We start from the raw sequence: 21621 nt of genomic DNA on the forward strand, positions 1-21621 counted from the left end.
CCCACATTCTAAATAGCTAATGTACTGCCTGAGCCATGAGTCGTCAAAGCCGTAAATTTTGCTTGTGTTAAGGACAAAATGACAACATGATTTCTTTGCTGAATGTTGTAGGTGATGTAAATTCCTCTACGTTCGCCGAACAGATATATCCAAAGGTATGATGCTATTGTACTGTGTTTTGACCAAATAGACATTCAAGAACCTGATTCTAAATGTGTGTTTGAGTGCGAATACACACGTGGTGCACGTTTTAGTACACAACACCACCTCTTCATTTTGACAGACTCCTTAAAATTTCGAAGTTACAATATGTGAATATGTGATTGCTTAATTTTGTTTGAAAAATGTCATTGCAAGATAATTATGTATCGACAGAAGAATGTGTTGTGTACAGAGACACAAAAAATTCAGTAACGGAACCATTGAGATACATGACAGAATGAACATATTTCAGCAGTATCATACACGTGTAAGAGGGCGGAGTAATGAAAAGCATCCTGCCACTACGGGATTCGAACTAGAGATTCTTCTGTCTCTAGCCAGACACTCAACCGCTCGTCCAAAGGGAAATTTCCATTAGCCGAGGCTAGTGAGGCAACCTTTTCTCTCAACTTCTACACTCATATGACTCGCTGTTTAACCAATTGTATCTAATATTACTATTAATGTACATCATTGAACATTGTATGTACTGTGTCATTAATTACACACGAATCATTTATAACATATCATTCATGTGTAAATTTAACACTGATACTTTAGTCTAGATCTTAGATCTACTGTCTGCTTTTATTTGAAAGAGGAAAAAATGAAAAAGAAGCACACTCTTACAGACAAGATTATATGTAACAAAAATGGGATCTTCTGAAACAGTTATTTATTTACAACATTAGAGAGCTCTAGCCTGTGAACCTGAAGCATTTTGCAAGAATCATTTTTAAAATGATGTAAATAAATACCTGTTTATTAATATGGTATTACCTAATGACATTCTAATTTGAGTTTATTTTCCCACATGTAACAGAGGACATTATTTATTTCAATGACTCCGCTAGGAATCGAACCTGGGATCCCTGGCTTACTAGTCTGACGCTCAACCAATCAAGCTAAAGAGAAGTTCTCTCTAACTGAGTTGTATATTGGGGCTAGTATTATTAGTTATATACTCCCCCTCCAGGATATAACTTGTCCTCGAGTTTGCAGGGGTTAGAGTGATGCTGGTAGGACATGACTAAGTCCTATTCCAAGGTCCCTACATGGGCGCCAATGTAACAGAGGTCATTATTTATTTCAGTGCCCCTGCTAGGAATTGAACCCAGACCCCTAGCTTACAAGGCTGATGCTCAATCAGTTGAGCTAAAGAGATGTTGTCTCTAGCCAAGTGGTATATTGCAGCTAGTATTTTATCAGGGTTACATGCATGCTTTTGAATTATATGTAATATCAAGTATTCTACACAAAGATTGTATATTGTTGTCCAGTAAATTGATCCAGTTTTGATGTGGGTGAAACCAAACCTTTATCTTTTTAAATTACATCACATAAAAAATTCACAATCAACATAACCTCGGAAGAGCTTTTACTATGAGACTGCAAAGGGAACAATGTTGTTTTGCTGGTTGGAGGAAAACCCAATGGGGAAAATGTACGAGTTACGACAATTGCAACATCAAAGGACATTATGTGTGGACACGGTCATTGGTACTGTTTACTTCCACAAGTGTAGATTTTGTGATTTCAGCATAGTTATTTAGATACCAATTACAGACGAGAGTTTGTTTCAACCAGACAGGTCCACCTAGCCATTTCTACATATATTTCTGAATTTCCTGAGCTCATAACTTGATCAATACTTGGCTAATCTTGTTCATAAAACTCTCATTAGACAGATAAAACATTAAGAGACCTCTTAACTAGGTATTGGCCTCTGTTTTTGATTTTATTTTTTTATTTTTTTATCTAGAGACAACCAGTGATTTTACGAGGTGTGAATATTGGTCAGTGTGTGGACAAATGGCGGTCAGTAAATTATCTAACCACTCAGGGAGGTGAGATGCCAGTGAAGATCCACGTGTCTGCTACACCACAGATGGATTTCATCAATAAAAACTTTTCTTACAAGTAATGACAAGAAAACATTCAGAAATAATATTCTGACAAGTTGAAAAGATGAAGAAATTCCGTTTGCAGTGTCTGAGTCTGTTGTGTACTTTCAGTAATGTCTTTATCATTATTATTTATTTTATCATTATTATTGTCAATTAGATAAAGTTATCATGAACTTTCAGTAGAAGTGAAATATTTCAGTTTTTAAAAGTTTATCAAAATGTTTGACAGTACAATATTACTAGATGGCATTGCCCGCCTGTCATGAAACCTCCCACAATTTTAACCACTCTCTGTGAATTGTCAAGTGGCTTTTTAATTGTTGTTATCTAAAATAAAACTGGATTTAACTACTACCGTCATCAGATAGTAGCTATATTCAAATTTGGAAATCATCGGTCTTCCTCTGCCATCCGTCTATCTTTCTGTCCGTCCGTAAACATTTCTTGTTATCGCTTCTTCTGAAAAAACATTTCTTGTTATCGCTACTTCTGAAAAAACATTTCTTGTTATCGCTACTTCTGAAAAAACATTTCTTGTTATCGCTTCTTCTGAAAAAACATTTCTTGTTATCGCTACTTCTGAAAAAACATTTCTTGTTATCGCTACTTCTGAAAAAACATTTCTTGTTATCGCTACTTCTGAAAAAACATTTCTTGTTATCGCTACTTCTAGAAAAAACATTTCCTTGTTATCGCTACTTGGAAAAACATCTTGCAGCCATCTTCTTCTGAAAAAACAGTGATTGAACGTTTTTGTTGCTATTTCTGGAGAAAAAAAACAGATTGATCTTTGTTTTCTACAGTCATCAATTGAAAAAAATTGCTTGTAAATCGCTAAAATTTCAGACAAAACTTTCCTTGTTATCGCTACTTCTGAAAGAAACATTTGAATAAAGACCAAACGATTCTCACATATGTAGGTTTCCCTCTGGGAGCTGTTGTAACAGGAACAGTTTTGATTTGACACATTGGAAAGGCATGATGGTCAACAGGTGGCAATCTTGGATTTCGACAGTCATAATTTGTTATCATTATTTCTGGGGAAGTGTGTGATAGATCAAATTTTACATGTAGATTTTCTTTGGTACCTAGTTTTGCATATTCCTTTTTGGGATTGATTGGAAAGATAGCCAACATGCAGCCATCTTGGTTTTCAACAGTGATAGTGAACGTTTTTGTTGCTATTTCTGGAGAAAAAATGGATAATATCAGATTGATCTTTGTTTTCTACAGTCATCAATTGTTTTTGAAGAAATGCTGGGTAAATCAGTCTAAAATTTCAGACATGACTTTCCCTAGTTTAGATCCTAGATTCTAGAAAAGAGATCCAACATTTGAATAAAGACCAAACGATGGCACCAGGATCCCTCTGGGAGCTGTTGTTAACAGGAACAGTATTTGATTTGACTAATTAGGAACAGAATTTGATTTGACTACCCAGTACATTTTTCGTATTTATGAACAAAGCTTGATTTGATTATTTAGGAACAGAATTTGATTTAACTATTTTCAGAAGGAATAGAATGTGACTATTTTTTGTTACAGCTTTTCATTTTTGTTCATAATCTTAATTTTGTCTGGAGATCACCTTGTTGTATAATCTTTGACACAGTGGGCATTTTCAATGGCAGACTGCCATCCGAAAGATAGCTGTATTTGTCAATAAAATGGACTAATAGGACCAGTAGATGTCAGTGCTGTCCACTGTAAATACAGTTACAAAATATAAGAAATATCTGTGTGCATTCATAATTCACATCCAGTCTACCAGATGTTACGTATAGATAAAATTAATCCTGCGAGTCAGTCAAAGGTTACTGACTTGTGTATCTGATATACACCTATATCGAAATTTCATTATGTAACAATATATCTAAACCCTATTTTGTTACACCGTTTTGTAAATTGATTCCTGTATTAGTATAATGGTTGTGCTGGCAGAGGGGCTCTATTTTGCGCTATTTTTAAGGATGGAATAAGACCTCGAAAAAATTGCCTTGAAAATAACAATGATATTGAAAATATTCCGTTTTGTAACCTCCGTAAAATATTTTGGATCAAGCTTTTGGAGAGCTGTGAAAGTTTAAGCACTCTTGACAAAATCTTTACATCTATGCTGGCATGTAGCGGGCGAGGGATGGATGAATGGATGTGGAAATTTGATTACAATTTGACTTAAGCATGAACGCATAACAGAGATAACACCCAATGGATGATACATTCTATAACTTTACAAATTTAGTGCCAAAAGGAATTGTTTATTTAAAAACAAATTTTTCAATTGCAGAAGATCCTTAAGTTACAAATTTGTGAGTAGCCCATTATACATAAAAATATGGTTATCTTATAACTGTTGCACATGAAACAAAAACAAAAAATACATGAGTATAATTTAAAACCAATGGTGTGATTTCAAATTTCACAAAAAATGCCTCCACCAAAAACTCAAACTATATGCTGCGGGGCCTTCAGATCCCTAACAGGGCATCCTTGATTGGTCAATTAATTAGCATCAACCAGAACTCATCAGCATACATAAATAAACAAAATTATAATGCCTGCAGGGCAAGGAAAATCACTAACACTAATACATAATGAAAATCTTAATTGAAAATTGCTATGTCAGCTAGCAAGGAGAACTTATTGTATATAAACTATAATTTAATAACAATATTAAATTATCATTTTACTTGTCTATTTACTTAAATGATCATCGTTGGATTTTCCCAAATAAGAAAAAAATATGGTAAAAAAGTGCTTCTTTTACAGAATTCGTGTACACTGGAATTTTTTCCAGAATTATGATGTCAATTACGTGATTATGCTTTTGAACAAGAAAGAAATGGATTTTTATATATATGAAAGAAATGCAATTTTCCATGTTGGCTCACCTACCCAAAGGAAGAAAGTTTACGCCGTGGCAGGAGTGTCCATCATCCTATATCAATAGTCTATCATTATCATATTCTTTCCATTAAACAACTTCTTCTTAATAGCCAAAAAGCTCAGGGTACTGATATTGGGTCTGTAGCATGCTTAGATGACAACTATCAAGATTGTTTTTAAAATGAATGACTTCAGCCTACTTTCAAGGTCACAGGGTCAAATATGTTAAGATATTTGAAATATTTCCTGTGATATGTGTAACATGCAAGGGTAAATACCACAAAGTGTTTTCAAGTTCAACTTGTTTCAATGTCACAAGGGTCAAATGTGATGAGAACTTTTCCTTTTCAATAACACATAGCACCTGGATCATGGTATTGGTGTTTGGGCTTTCCAAGTTTTTTCAGAAATTTACTTTACAAACCAATGTTGTCTCTATTGTAAGTTGCAGAGCAGGTGAGCGATTTAGGCCTATTGAACATCTTGTAAAGTTGCATTCTGTTATAGACTGAGAGCTATTACTTACGAGCCCTAGGAGATGATCCAAGGAAGGACAAAGCTGACATACATCAACAATTCCCTCTCCTTGCAGACGATATCAAATTCCCAAACTTTTTCCCTCAAGAGAAGTTCTTTTCCAGTGTGTTTCGGATAGCATCCAAAGGCACTCAGCTATGGACCCATTATGATGTAACTATAGATCTCCTTTATTATTTAAAAAAAGGCATGTTTTTGTCTTCTAAGTACTGGAGGACAAGATTTTATTTTGATGGATGCAATAAACCATTTGATTTCGGATTTGTCAGTTGGAAATGTTTGATCGGCTACTGAACCGTACGGTTTACAAATGTATCCTTTGTATTTGCTATTGTTATTGGGTCGGTTCTTTAATTTGAGAAGTAATGAATAGATTAATGAAAAGTTTTGTTATGATTTCATTGGCTGATCCAATATATAAAGAATGATTTGATTGGCTGATTTGTTTGTTATAGGTGATGGACAATTTGCTGATACAGATTGTAGGTCGGAAGCGTGTGATACTTTACAGTCCAGCAGATGTTGACAAAATGTATCTAAATGGTAATAAATTTCAAGAAGGTCCCGCTTATTTGTGTGGTTACGAATATTTGATTGCTAGAGGACGGCGACATTGCCTTTGTGAATGGTAATTGAGATCCAGAAATAAGGCGAAATGGAATTGTTTTTTAAAAGGTAACCAGATTCTCAATTACAAGTCACAAAAGCAGTGTCTGTATCCTCTAGTAATCAGTTAGGTAATAGCCTTTCAAAATCAGGGATCTTTTAAATAGCCATTAAGGAAAAAGACCATATAATTAATTATGTTGTGTAGTAACCATATCTGTATCAAGTTAGATGATGATTTATGTTATGTTTGAACATTATTTTCACTCTATTAAGTCCAAAACATTCTCAAAAAATTTTTAATAGTGTTCAAATGTAAAGAAATATCAGGTGGTTTTAGCACTTTTCAAAATTTGAGCAGATTATACATTTCTGATAGGGCCAATAACAGGATTACCTGACAAAATTAGAAGAGTTTTTTTACACTGCAGATGTTTCATATGAAGGTTCATTTTCAACTTTTGTAAGTAAAAAAAACCCATACTCTACATGAGATTTATTTTATGTGGGTATTTCCATATCTTGTCTTATATGAAGTAGTATTAATTAAATCCATTGTTAATTTATTTCTGGTATTTTTTTTTCTGAATGTATCAAAATATTGTAGTGAATTAAGCCAGCTCCACCATCCAAAGATTATTTGTTAATATTGTTGTATGATAAAGATTTTATCTAAATATAAGTTATGAAGTCTGGGAGATGAAAGTTTGCAGCAGACATCTTTGTTTGTTTGCTTGTTTTCTGTATATACTGCCCTTTGGAGGCTGCATCATTTTGAGGTCGGGCAAGTGATCCCAAACCTTTTCACGTCCATTGTGGGAATCGAACCCCGTACGACTAGGTGAAAGGCTAGTGCGTTACCACTGCACCACCCGACCACCAAGATCTTTGGAGATCTCCGAGATTATCATCAGTGGCTCCTACATTAGATATGAACACTACAGTTTAGATTTTGTGAATTATTGCTCTACGTCCTATTAGAAGCCAGGGTCATTTAAGGACATGTGAGGTTTGGGTGACGTGACTGGAGAGAAAACACCGATCTGTGGCCAGTACCCAGAAACTGCCACATGTGGGCCTTGAATCCGCAACCTAGAGATAGAGAGCTAGTGATAAAGTTAGTCAGATGCTACTACAGACATGTCACTGTATCAAACAAAGCTGTCTTGAAGTCCTTTCATAATTACATTTTTGTCTTTTATCTATTGCAGGGGATAAGTCTGAAGTTTTAGATATAGATAATCCAGATCCAGCCAAGTTTCCAAAGTTTCTGGAGGCACATAGACATGAAGGAATTCTTGAACCCGGAGATATCCTCTTCATACCCGGTGAGAGTAACCAACTGTTTCTGATAAATGAAAATTATCCATACTAACACACAGATCAATAGAAACTTGAATGGTTAGATTATTAGAAATAACTTGTAGGTTCTCAGTTATTATTTCAAATACAACAGTAAAATGATCCAACATCCCAATACAGGCAGATCAGTATAGAAAGCAATTCTTCTGTAGAATGGATTCCTTGGGGAATACAGGGTCCAGCCCAGAGACTAACAGTGTAGACAAATAGAGAACTGGACAACATTCTCAGAAAGTCTTAGCAGGTGTTAATGATTTACATGTTTCAGCATATAAGGTATGAATTAAAATGCATCATACATCTGTTTCGTCCTTCTAGGACTCAAACGTTATTAGGATCTAAATTTTTAATCCTAGATGACAACTGAGAATATCCAAATTTAGATGGTGGAAAGGGGTAAAAAACCAGTGGTTTAACTGTATTCTTTGTGTTCCAGTCTACACCACTTGTATACTTTGATGAGAAATATTAACCAATTTGTGACTTCTGCACTTTCCTTTCAGCTCTGTGGTTTCACAATGTTATCTATAAAGAGTATGGTGTGGCTGTTAACGTATTCTGGAAACATTTGGGTGATTCATTTTATGATCAGCGTGATATCTACGGTAATAAGGATCATGTTCCTTTCTCAAGAGCTCAACAGATTTTGGACAGAGCATTAAAGACTCTAGAAGAATTACCAGAAGATTATAGAAGATTCTATGGACATCGTCTCATCTCAAGAATTGAGAGGAAAGTACTGCTAAAAGACAAACCACCATGATGAAAATAAAAATTTTGTGAAGTAAAATCCTGATTTTCTGTCATTAAAGTTCCTTAGCATCTTTTATTGGATGATAGGTCACCATATCTATCTGAAAATAAGCCCATGTCTGGTAATAAACCCACCAATATTTTCCATCAGTAAAATGTGTGAGGTACCCTACTAGGTACCTTCGTCAGTAGACTTTTGTGTGATATTACACCCCTAGAAAACAAACTCTTCTCACATACATAGGGAAGCAGTCCTAGAATGACCAAATCTCTTGATTACATGTTAAGTAATTTAAAACAATACTGTTATTAAAATTTCCATCAAAAACTTCATAGTTTGGTATACATGTACTATCCATTTTTCAATAACCCAAGGTAGCAAACACAACCTTAACTCTATGTCCTGGGGTGGGCTTATCACAAGATCTCAGGGGTCAACACAACCTTAACTCAAAGTCATGGGATGGGCTTATCACAGGATCTCAGGGGGCCAACACAACCTGAACTAAAAGTCATGGGATGGGCTTATCACAGGATCTTGGGAGCCAACACAACCTTAACTCAAAGTCCTGGGGTAGGCTTATCACAGGATCTTGGGAGCCAACACAACCTTAACTCAAAGTCCTGGGGTAGGCTTATCAAAGGATCTCGGGGGGCCAACACAACCTTAACTCAAAGTCCTGGGGTAGGCTTATCAAAGGATCTTGGGGGGCCAACACAACCTTAACTCAAAGTCCTGGGGTAGACTTATCACAGGATCTCGGGGGCCAACTCAACCTGAACTAAAAGTCATGGGATGGGCTTATCACAGGATCTTGGGAGCCAACACAACCTTAACTCAAAGTCCTGGGGTAGGCTTATCACAGGATCTCAGGGGGCCAACACAACCTGAACTAAAAGTCATGGGATGGGCTTATCACAGGATCTTGGGAGCCAACACAACCTTAACTCAAAGTCCTGGGGTAGGCTTATCACAGGATCTTGGGAGCCAACACAACCTTAACTCAAAGTCCTGGGGTAGGCTTATCAAAGGATCTTGGGGGGCCAACACAACCTTAACTCAAAGTCCTGGGGTAGGCTTATCAAAGGATCTCGGGGGGCCAACACAACCTTAACTCAAAGTCCTGGGGTAGGCTTATCAAAGGATCTTGGGGGGCCAACACAACCTTAACTCAAAGTCCTGGGGTAGGCTTATCAAAGGATCTCGGGGGGCCAACACAACCTTAACTCAAAGTCCTGGGGTAGGCTTATCAAAGGATCTTGGGGGGCCAACACAACCTTAACTCAAAGTCCTTGGGTAGGCTTATCACAGGATCTCAGGGGGCCAACACAACCTTAACTCGAAGTCCTGGGGTAGGCTTATCAAAGGATCTTGGGGGCCAACACAACCTTAACTCAAAGTCCTGGGGTAGGCTTATCACAGGATCTCAGGGGGCCAACACAACCTTAACTCGAAGTCCTGGGATGGGCTTATCACAGGATCTCAGGGGGCCAACTCAACTTTAACTCGAAGTCCTGGGGTAGGCTTATCACAGGATCTCGGGGGCCAACTCAACTTTAACTCGAAGTCCTGGGATGGGCTTATCACAGGATCTCAGGGGGCCAACTCAACTTTAACTCAAAGTCCTGGGGTAGGCTTATCACAGGATCTCGGGGGCCAACTCAACTTTAACTCGAAGTCCTGGGATGGGCTGATCAAAGGATCTCGGGGGACCAACACAACCTTAACTCAAAGTCCTGGGGTAGGCTTATCAAAGGATCTCGGGGGGCCAACACAACCTTAACTCAAAGTCCTGGGGTAGGCTTATCAAAGGATCTTGGGGGGCCAACACAACTTTAACTCGAAGTCCTGGGGTAGGCTTATCACAGGATCTCGGGGGCCAACTCAACTTTAACTCGAAGTCCTGGGGTAGGCTTATCACAGGATCTCGGGGGCCAACTCAACTTTAACTCGAAGTCCTGGGATGGGCTGATCAAAGGATCTCGGGGGGCCAACACAACCTGAACTAAAAGTCATGGGATGGGCTTATCACAGGATCTTGGGAGCCAACACAACCTTAACTCAAAGTCCTGGGGTAGGCTTATCACAGGATCTTGGGAGCCAACACAACCTTAACTCAAAGTCCTGGGGTAGGCTTATCAAAGGATCTTGGGGGGCCAACACAACCTTAACTCAAAGTCCTGGGGTAGGCTTATCAAAGGATCTCGGGGGCCAACTCAACTTTAACTCGAAGTCCTGGGATGGGCTGATCAAAGGATCTCGGGGGGCCAACACAACCTGAACTAAAAGTCATGGGATGGGCTTATCACAGGATCTTGGGAGCCAACACAACCTTAACTCAAAGTCCTGGGGTAGGCTTATCACAGGATCTTGGGAGCCAACACAACCTTAACTCAAAGTCCTGGGGTAGGCTTATCAAAGGATCTTGGGGGGCCAACACAACCTTAACTCAAAGTCCTGGGGTAGGCTTATCAAAGGATCTCGGGGGGCCAACACAACCTTAACTCAAAGTCCTGGGGTAGGCTTATCAAAGGATCTTGGGGGGCCAACACAACCTTAACTCAAAGTCCTGGGGTAGGCTTATCAAAGGATCTCGGGGGGCCAACACAACCTTAACTCAAAGTCCTGGGGTAGGCTTATCAAAGGATCTTGGGGGGCCAACACAACCTTAACTCAAAGTCCTGGGGTAGGCTTATCACAGGATCTTGGGAGCCAACACAACCTTAACTCAAAGTCCTGGGGTAGGCTTATCAAAGGATCTTGGGGGGCCAACACAACCTTAACTCAAAGTCCTGGGGTAGGCTTATCACAGGATCTCGGGGGCCAACTCAACTTTAACTCGAAGTCCTGGGATGGGCTGATCAAAGGATCTCGGGGGGCCAACACAACCTGAACTAAAAGTCATGGGATGGGCTTATCACAGGATCTTGGGAGCCAACACAACCTTAACTCAAAGTCCTGGGGTAGGCTTATCACAGGATCTTGGGAGCCAACACAACCTTAACTCAAAGTCCTGGGGTAGGCTTATCAAAGGATCTTGGGGGGCCAACACAACCTTAACTCAAAGTCCTGGGGTAGGCTTATCAAAGGATCTCGGGGGGCCAACACAACCTTAACTCAAAGTCCTGGGGTAGGCTTATCAAAGGATCTCGGGGGGCCAACACAACCTTAACTCGAAGTCCTGGGGTAGGCTTATCACAGGATCTCGGGGGGCCAACTCAACTTTAACTCGAAGTCCTGGGGTAGGCTTATCACAGGATCTCGGGGGCCAACTCAACTTTAACTCGAAGTCCTGGGGTAGGCTTATCACAGGATCTCGGGGGCCAACTCAACTTTAACTCGAAGTCCTGGGGTAGGCTTATCACAGGATCTCGGGGGCCAACTCAACTTTAACTCGAAGTCCTGGGGTAGGCTTATCACAGGATCTCGGGGGCCAACTCAACTTTAACTCGAAGTCCTGGGGTAGGCTTATCACAGGATCTCGGGGGCCAACTCAACTTTAACTCGAAGTCCTGGGGTAGGCTTATCACAGGATCTCGGGGGCCAACTCAACTTTAACTCAAAGTCCTGGGGTAGGCTTATCACAGGATCTCGGGGGCCAACTCAACTTTAACTCGAAGTCCTGGGGTAGGCTTATCACAGGATCTCGGGGGCCAACTCAACTTTAACTCGAAGTCCTGGGATGGGCTTATCACAGGATCTCGGGGGCCAACTCAACTTTAACTCAAGTCCTGGGAGTCCTCGGGGGTACTCAACTTTAACTCAAAGTCCTGGGATGGGCTGATCACAGGATCTCGGGGGCCAACTCAACTTTAACTCGAAGTCCTGGGATGGGCTGATCACAGGATCTCGGGGGCCAACTCAACTTTAACTCGAAGTCCTGGGATGGGCTGATCACAGGATCTCGGGGGCCAACTCAACTTTAACTCGAAGTCCTGGGATGGGCTGATCACAGGATCCCAGGGGGAGAAGGATCACCTTGTGACTTGATTTTAGACTGAAACTTTTTCTCTGTTTAGAGTTTTCTGCATGGAATATTTTAGCACAATTTGAATATGTGTTCAAGGACGTAGATATTTCTATTAGATGGTGGGCTATTCAAATCGCCCTATGTCCATGGTCCGTCTGTCTGTAAACAATTTTGGTTATCGCTATTTCTTGAGGACTATATGAATCTCTCTATAGAGTTCCCTCTTTATCCCTAGTTGTGCTCTTTTAATTTTGGGACTTATCAGAAAAAGAAAATGGCCTTCAAGCAGCCATTTTAGATTTTGACTTCGAAAGTTTATCACTTTTTCTTGAGAAATATCACATAGATTTCTCTCTTACCCCGGACAGCGATATCCACAGTTTTTACCGGTGTGAGATTTTTCTATCTCACCCAAGGGTTGAGACAAGCTTCACCGCTCCTTGCGCGTTCTCAACAATAATGCGACGTCACTATCTTGACCCGGAAGTGGAACTTGACATGTAAATGACGTCATTGTAAAATAATGATTTAATAATAAGTGTTGAAGTCTATTGAAGTATATTGAGGTCATCTCATCCATACTTTCACATCAAAATTGTTTTTTTATCATTAATATTATGCTTTTTTTATGTTTTACTGTACCGTTAATGGAAATTATATTTTGTGCGGGATATCACAATTAAGCGTTACGCGGTTGAGACAGCCTCATCACTATATTCATACGTTGTCTACAAGTTTTTGTTTACAAACATTCTATTTCGTATTTTACAATCAGCGGGGAAACAGGGTAAGAGAAAAATAATCATTCACACCCTTTGGGATGCGGCAGGGGGATCTCAACCCAGGGGGGGGGGGGATTATTAAGCTGTCAAACACTTGGTAAGCCTCGTGTAATCCGAGGGGGGGATTATTAAGTTGTAAAACACGAGGCTTACCGAGTGTTTTACAGCTTAATAATCCCCCCTCGGGTTGAGATCCCCCTGTCTCACCCCAAAGGGGGTGAAAGATTCTATTAATCTCAGATTTCATGTATAGGTTCATCTCAGTCCCTCTTGTGACTCTTTGATTTGGGACTGATTGAAAAAAAGGCCGACAGGTAGCCATCTTGGATTTCACAAAGAAAAGTTTGTTATCCCTATTTCTGAAGAAGTATTGAATGGATCTCTCTTAAATTTCATACGTAGGTTTTCCCTATGTCCCTAGTTGTGCCCATTTGATTTTGGGCCTAATCAGAAAAGACAAAATGGCCAACAGGCGGCCATCTTGGATTTTGCCAAGTAAAGCTTGTTATTGCTATTTCTTGAGAAGTACTCAATGGATCGCTCTCAGATTCCATATGTAGGTTTCCGTTTGTCCCTAGTTGTGTCCATTTGATTTTGGGACTGATCACTGGAACAAAATGGCTGACAGGCCGCCATCTTTGTTTTCAATTTGAAAGTTTGTTATCACTATTTCGAAGGAATTTTTGCATAGATCTTTCTTAAATTTCACGTGTAGGGGCCCCTTAATCCCTGGTTGCTTCCGTTTGATTTTGGGTATGATCAGAGAAACAAAATAGCTGACAGGTGGCCATCTTGGATTCTGACATAGAATGTTTGTTATTGCTATTTCTTGAGAACTACAACATCAATTTTTCTCACATTGCATGTACAGGTTCCTCTTTGTTCCTAGTTGTGCCTGTGTGAGTTGGGGACTGATTAGAAAATCAAAATGGCCAACAGAAAGCAATCTTGAATTTCACCTATTAAAGATTGTTATCCTGTTTCTTAAGAAAGCACTGAATGGAATTCTTTCAAATTTTTTTATGTATATTCCTCTTGATCTCTAGTTGTGCCTGTTTTATGACCAGAAAAAAAAAACAAAATGGCTTCCAGGCAACCATCTTGGTTTTGGCAGGTAAAGAATATCATCGCTACTTCTCCAAAAAAAAAAATTTAAAATTCTTATCATTAAAAGCAATATTGAGAAGAGAAAAAGAAGGGAAAAGATCCAACTTTCAAAGAGCATATAAAAATCAAAAAAAGGTCAGCACAAAGATCCTTCTGGGATCTCTTGTTTACAAAGGTAGTTTTTGCTGAAAATATAGAGAAAATATTTTTTTATTTGTTTATTGTAGTGTTAATTTGAATAACTACTTGAGATTTCATCAGATTTGAACCAAATTTCCATTGCTTCTTTAGAGCATTAAGATATCGTGGCTGTGATATTGGCCATATTTTGTCATTTACCAGTTATTTATAGATTTTATTTTATCAAATTACTTCAGTTTTGACTTTCAGATTTGAACCAGATTTGCTATATTGCTTCTCATTAATAAATCCCAGATGTGTTTAGTATTGGGCCCTGCCCAAGGGGACTGAGACCCATTGTGTGTACAAATTATTTCCTACTCACCAAAACTTCATCAGACCAAATTTGGACTTAATCAAATCATTCTTACAGGAGGAGTAGGATTTTAGATAATTTACTCTTTTTCCCCTATCAGGCCCTGTCCCTCCTACCTCAGAGGTCTGAGACCACCTGGTTATGCTTCCAACAATATCCATTCATTCCTACAGGAGTAGGATTTTATAAAACTTGTTAAATTTTCCCTTTTAAATACAAAACAAGACCATATTTTTTTTGTAATAACTTTAATTTATGTACAAAGTTATGAAGGATGATGATTTATTTTGTGCAGAAACACAAGTTTCTCGACTACAACAGGTACACACCAGTGTCACCTAATACTGTGTGCAGGTGTGGTCGAACCAGCCCAAAGTTGGGGCAAAAATATCAGATGATTTCATCTCAATTCTTATCATGTTCAAGGCACATCAACGAGGCATTCTATTTGTAGCAATTTAATATCCAACTTTACAATAGATCCCCAAATCAATTTTGTGTCTGTGATTCATTACAGAGCAGATGAGTACATGTATATAGGTAATGTATTAGACAATATCAAACAAGGCAGTTAGATTTTGAAAATGCAGCCACCAGTTTGTATATGTGACAGATTTGACATGTATTAACTATTAGTCATACTGTTTATACCTTATTCAGTTAAGGTACACAAAAAGGAGACTGGATAAACAAGATACAACTGTTTTGTTTTATACTGATAAACAATGAGGATGAAATAGCATTATGCTTGATTACAAACTATAGCAATACTGAATTCTGATTTTAAGAAAAATAATCAAAGTAATATACAACTATAACACAAACACACAAACAGTCGACTTTTCAAACCTCTGATCAACTCCATTCCTATTAGAGGGATTTGAAGTGTCTAAATTAAAGCATTATATATTAGTATCTCGCATATTCATGCTATAATAACATATAGTCATGAATATTCATTTGTGGCACTGAAACGTATAGTCATTAAAATCCATAATTCACGATACTGAATTTGTCAATTATAAAACACAAAGTTAAATGTTCTTTTATAAATAATGCACGAATGTAAAATCTCCAAATTTGAAAAAAAAGTATTCTTTTTAAAGCAAACCATATAGGTGCAGATGTCAGTCCTCTATTCTTGTTTCAAAATATTAACCTTGTTCTGAAAATGTCTTCTACAAGGCACATGAACTGTCCAAAATAACCATTACATGTGTTTCAGTAAGAGGCGAACAAGATCAGATTAATTTTGTATACTTATTGTTAATCAGTAAGCCAGAGATAAATTTGTTATACACAACTGATGAATCATTTTGGAAAGTTAAAAAAAAACTTTACCAATACAATAATTTTGATGTTGGTATAATTATCTTTATGTAACATGTTACACATACATATACATACTTGTGATGAGGCATGAGCTCAATCATTTTTAAGCTGTATCAACAAAAACAACACTTGTACTTCTAGATGTTCATATACATTCATACTAATCTATTATACCCAAAGTATACTAGAAGCTTGGTTATCTAAATATATAGGTAACACCTGACCCCAACTCTATTTATAGCTGTCACCAATCTGTTGATATGCTTGTAAGCATATATAGTAAAAAGATAACAATAAAATCATTTATTATAATTTCTGAAAATCTTGATAAATTTCGGTATATGTTTTTGATGAATACATTATGTTAAATATTTTTTCAAAATTTGAAAAGCACAATTCTAATAAATTCACAATTTGAATTTTTTGAAACTTCAAATCCACAAAAAATATATTTTGGGTAATGGACACAATTTGCTATAAGCAGGCTTAAGCAGTACCAGTATGAATGAAATAAATTTTTGTATTGAATTTATAGTAAGTAAATGTGTTTAAGACTTCGAACCATCCACGATACAGATAAACATACATGTATTTATACAGTAGTAACAAAACTCTGACCGGTATCTTTAAAGATGAAAATTGAAATACACAATCATATTATAGTTTTATAGTAATAACATGCAATATTCAGAAAGCATTTCTCTTCAAAAAAAAAAAAAAAAAATCCACTAAAAATGTGAGTAATTTAATTACAGGGTAATCAATAATGATCTTATTAATAATATATATGTAACATGATTTTAAAGCTGGGTTCTGACTGTTGATTATTACTTCTTAAAAAATACTGTCAAATAAAAGAGGATATGAAAACCTATGATTTTCTTTATTGACCAAACATGATGTTTTTGTTTTAGTTTTCTTCTGTGTATTAGATAAACCAACCTTTACATCAAGGTGTTTAAAAATGATAACAGATGAATTCATCAACAATGTTTTGTAAACATTAGCCTCTACTGAAATTTACAAAAATATACTCAAATCCTGCCATAAAAGCCATTTTTATTATTATTTTTTTTCTCGCAAATATCTGTCTATAAATGTCAACATATATAACAAGTACTTGTCTATAAAGGTCGACATATAACAAATACCTGTCAATAAAGGTCAGCCTTACACAGCAAGTACCTGCCTATTAAGGTCAACCTTATATAGCAAGTACCTGTCTATAAATGTCAACATATATAACAAGTACCTGTCTATAAAGGTCAACCTTATACAGCAAGTACTGCCTATTAAGGTCAACATTATATAGCAAATACCTGTCTATAAATGTCAACATATATAGCAAGTACCTGTCTATAAATGTCAACATAATATAACAAATACCTGTCTATAAGGGCCACTCTTTTGTTTTAAGATGTAACATGATGTAGTAATTACGTTAAAGTTTACCTGTATATAAAGACAACTTTTCCCGATGATACATTTTTCTTCTGATTTTTTTGTCTAATAAACCAATATGGACATTTTTCATTAAAATTCATGTGTACAATACGCTTGATGAATTATTTCATTAATCACAATTTTTGCGTCTCAAAGTAAATGTTGACATTTAAATGCTGTAAAGAACCCAACTTCATGATTATTCCATTTTATGGACAGAATGAGATAGTGAACAGTGACAGAATTATGAAGTATAACATGCACAGTATGATGAATTCTAAGTAACATACAACATTTAATATGTAATTATTATAAGGAAGTGACTTATACTATTAAACCTGCCTAATCTGACATAAGGTTCTAGAAAAGTGTTAAAGGAAATACACCATGTGATTAAAGAATGTACCATATTTATTCTACAATAAGGGGCCTAACACATAGCTCTTCCTCTATGGAGTTAATTACAAGGCCTTGTAGTAGCAGTGTTTGACGATATCCAGTAACAACCATTCCTACACATGAGTTATAACTAGGTACAAACTTATCAGTGGATAAATATGGTAAATTTTACTCCAGTGTATACATAAAATATTGGCACTACAGATTGTAGTCCTAATTCCTGGCCCAGGATCAGTTAACACGAATGTCATCAATTTTTGGTAAAAATATCAAAAATGTCCCCAGCAGGACCTTTGGTTATAGCTCCTGTTGTAAAATTGACTTGTCCAATGGACTTAGAGCATTCATCCATATCTCTATAACCAGTGTATATCATTCACTACTGAAAATCATCATCGGCCAAGCCACAATATACAAAATGTACCAAAATACTGTACATCAACATTTATTATAAATATACTATTGCACAATATTTTTTTAATTTTCTCTCAGGAAAAGATATTAACTTGAAAAAAGAAAATTAAAGTTTTGACAAAAATCTGTTTTATGATCATGGGCCAGGTGTCTGAGTAAGTGTTCAGATTTTGAATTGATTACCATTGTTGTGTAGCACAGACTACAATCATCTGACATTTGAGAATATTGATGAACTAAGATCGGACTGGAAACCTCTAAAGTCCCGAACTTTTTGTGACGTTTTATATTGGGCTGGAATCGCTGGTGGTCAGTTCAGGCAGTTTTCTCACTACACGCTATATTAGTAAATACTTGACACATAACTGGCCATATCCATTGATAAATCCATAAGCTACACCAACACATACAAAGCAATAAAAATAAAACCAAAAACATCTGAAAAGTATTATAAGGCATTGTATCAATAAAAAAAAAAGAGATCAATAAAAATGATTTATTCAAAGATTTAATGACAGAATCATACTCATCATTATCTGTATCTTGGTAAATAAAACTAGATATTATTTATCTAAAAGAATAATTACTGATCTTGAAGGTCAGGTTAGTTATAATAGATTTGTTAAGTGTCACATGAATTTTACATACAGATTGGTATCAATACACATAGGATTTCAATCTGTCCCAGAGTGCATTGCAGTACCCTACGTAACATTGTGACTGTAAGGCAGTTTTTACAGAAGGAAAACTCTTCCCATAATTTAAAGCTCCAAAACAAGATATAAAATGTCTGCATAAAAATTTTTAATTTTAATTATACTTAAACTTTCTGAATATATATGTATTCTTACAAATTTTCATGTTTTCTATTTGTTACTGAAGTTTATAGTAAAACTAACAGATCAAAATTCCAATTATATTGATTTTAAGTTTACACATTTGTAACACCTGATTTAAATGATGTCCATCTGACTAGAACAGTGCACATCAATTTTATTTGTTTCAAAAATATTTCATTCAAAATAAATTTCATAAGCAAAATTACTAAAGGAATGAAAGAGTAACACATTGCTATAAACCAGGTCTTCCATTAGCAAACACAGATATCAAATTTTCAATCGCCTGTTTCATACATTCATTTGTTAATGGAATTATATATATATATAAAGGCAAATACTCAAAACATTAAGAATAAAAATCTGATACAGTTTACCATATAGTGCTACAGAGCATTCTGCTTTATATCACATTGCCATGTGTCAGAGAAAATATGATATTAAGCAGAATGTGATATTAAGCAGAATGTGATATTACAATAGAAAATGAGAAAATGAAAGTCACAGACAGAGACATCATATTAATAAAATGATTCATGTGGGCGTGATACCGTATATACCATTTACTTTTATGGTGTAAAAACCCCAGTAAGTACTGATATTACACCCTTTAGAAATCTGCTTTTCTAAATTGATTTGTGTTACTTAGATAAGTGACATGTTACCTAATAGAGTTTGCATTTTGTTATAATTATTGAAGAATATTTACATTTATTTCTATTCAGTGAAATTGAAATTGTTTATCAATAAGATATTTTGTAAAGAAACAACATCATAAATAACATTATTAGTTTCTATCTGTTTACAAACTTTCATGGATAAGACAAATTATCTAGCTTTAGGCTGTCACAATGACTAGAAACAAATTTTGATTAACTTTCCATGAAATCAATTTTTGTTCTTTTAAAGGACAGAATTATATAACCCCCATCTTCAATGAAATCTCTTGAACCATTCCAACCAACACCTTGATATTCTTTAAGCAACAAAAAAACACAAAAATTCATTATGCAGAACCTTCCTTCATGGAAATATATGGTTTGAGTGACATGTTTTTACACCCAGGAGTCCATCTGTCAACTTATCAGAGACATCTACTGGTGTATCATGTAAGCAGAATTGACGAGGATTAGTTGGATATAGGTTAAACAAAAGCATTTTTTACAGTTAAAAGTTTTGATGTAGAATTACGAAATTAATGATCAACAGGTAGATGACTATGGCATAAGGTCATTTAACTTGCGATACATATATGGCAATTGGAGAAAAGACAATACAAATACAAGTTAACAATACATCTGAAATCATGTACACATATTTTTGTTTTTTTTTTTGATAGGTACTAACAGTGCATGCAGCTTACATCGAAAAAAAATATTCATCTGAATGAGCAAAATTTAAAATGCGTAAACAAACAAAAATGCTTTTTTTTTCTTTTTAAATAAAAAAGGCAAATTTTGGTTGCATAAGTTTTCCTCTTCAGCGAATAATAAGCTATATAAATACAAAATGCTTCCACTTTTGTCACCGACCATTGTAAACAAATAAAAAAATTACTACAATGTCTAAATAATTGGTATTTCCATATATGGTTTAATTATAATTTGCTTTAGGATATATTCATTTAACAGTCTATCCTGAAAACAAATTGTTGATGTTTCTTTTACAAGTCGTTACTAGGATTTCACCCTTCTGCGCTGCGTCAACTAATCTGACTTTCCCATGTGATATCACCCCATAGATTGGCCACAAAGAAATTGTAACTCCCCTCTACACTGATAGGGATTTGGAAATTACCTCAGTAGACCACATTCATCTCTTAAAATGAGGGATTGGGGAAGCATCACCAAAATGCTCTTCAGCAACAACATCTCCACTGTCAATCTGACAAGATGTTATTGCAGAAGGATTCTAGAACAAGGCACAATAAATATATTCATCTTTAAAAATATCACAGTCACAGGCTTAATATGTCACGATTAGCAATGTTAATGGTTAGGATCCACCATCCAAACTTCATCCTGCTTGTTCCCAAATACATGTGTTCATTTATTCCGAGGCCAATCTCTCACAGATGTATGCAAAATTTTTGGCAAAACTTTTGCAAACATTTTGTCTAATTTGCATATTTACATAATTGGTATTAGAGATTTGCATTTTGATGCAGAGTTAAAATTCTGCAAATTCATGAGTTGGAAATAACAACAGAGGAACATGAAGAAAACCTTTAATTGAACCGTGAGAAAACTCCATCACTCTGGTCCAATATAAAGGCCATGTTTCCTTATTTCCTCTTGTGTGATAGGAATAAAAAGCAGAACAGACGATTTGTGAAACATTCTTACTTCCTCATTCTTTCGCTTGTGTTCTGGATACACAGTACCACAAACTTGTTGTTACAAGTGAATTTGTTGGTATCAACAAGCTTGCCATCATACAAGTTAGATGCTAATCCCTTCGACCTCCTGAATCCTGAATGCCAGCCGTGGCATGAAAAGTCTTTCCTCATAGCACCTTCAGGATCAGATCCATGCCATACATATTTCTGTGGCCTATTTAAAAAAAAATAACATAAAAAATGATTACACA

General features: G+C 36.2%; 2 protein-coding genes across 6 annotated transcripts in view; one reads left to right on the forward strand and one right to left on the reverse strand.

Moving 5' to 3' along the window:
* Positions 1–15: 15 nt before the first annotated feature.
* On the forward strand, positions 16–8326 carry LOC132565242 (tRNA wybutosine-synthesizing protein 5-like). The gene is made up of 7 exons (XM_060229878.1): positions 16–155; positions 1964–2121; positions 3342–3369; positions 5502–5684; positions 5987–6074; positions 7349–7465; positions 8003–8326. The coding sequence occupies exons 1-7, from the start codon at positions 87–89 to the stop codon at positions 8260–8262; spliced, it is 903 nt and encodes a 300-aa protein (XP_060085861.1). The 5' UTR covers positions 16–86; the 3' UTR covers positions 8263–8326.
* Positions 8327–15050: 6724 nt separating this feature from the next.
* LOC132565246 (collagen alpha-1(I) chain-like) overlaps positions 15051–21621 on the reverse strand; it is a 46291-nt gene continuing 39720 nt past the window's right edge. For all 5 annotated transcript variants that reach the window (XM_060229885.1, XM_060229883.1, XM_060229881.1 and 2 more), the window contains one exon: positions 15051–21584. In XM_060229885.1, coding sequence (XP_060085868.1) covers positions 21374–21584 — 211 coding nt within the window. In that variant the 3' untranslated portion in view covers positions 15051–21373. The remainder of the gene's footprint in view (positions 21585–21621) is intronic.

Source organism: Ylistrum balloti, unplaced genomic scaffold, assembly GCF_031769215.1.
Source record: "Ylistrum balloti isolate Yb309-2 unplaced genomic scaffold, AGI_CSIRO_Ybal_v1 Utg369706, whole genome shotgun sequence".
In the NCBI taxonomy this organism is placed as follows: domain Eukaryota; kingdom Metazoa; phylum Mollusca; class Bivalvia; order Pectinida; family Pectinidae; genus Ylistrum; species Ylistrum balloti.

Bases quoted from the DNA above. Each gene is read 5' to 3' on its own strand.
- LOC132565242 (XM_060229878.1), top strand. From the start codon at position 87: ATGATTTCTTTGCTGAATGTTGTAGGTGATGTAAATTCCTCTACGTTC. The intron at 156-1,963 runs GTATGATGCTAT...TTTTTTATCTAG, and splicing joins CCGAACAGATATATCCAAAG to AGACAACCAGTGATTTTACG. The intron at 3,370-5,501 runs GTAAATCAGTCT...ATTCTGTTATAG, and splicing joins TGTTTTTGAAGAAATGCTGG to ACTGAGAGCTATTACTTACG.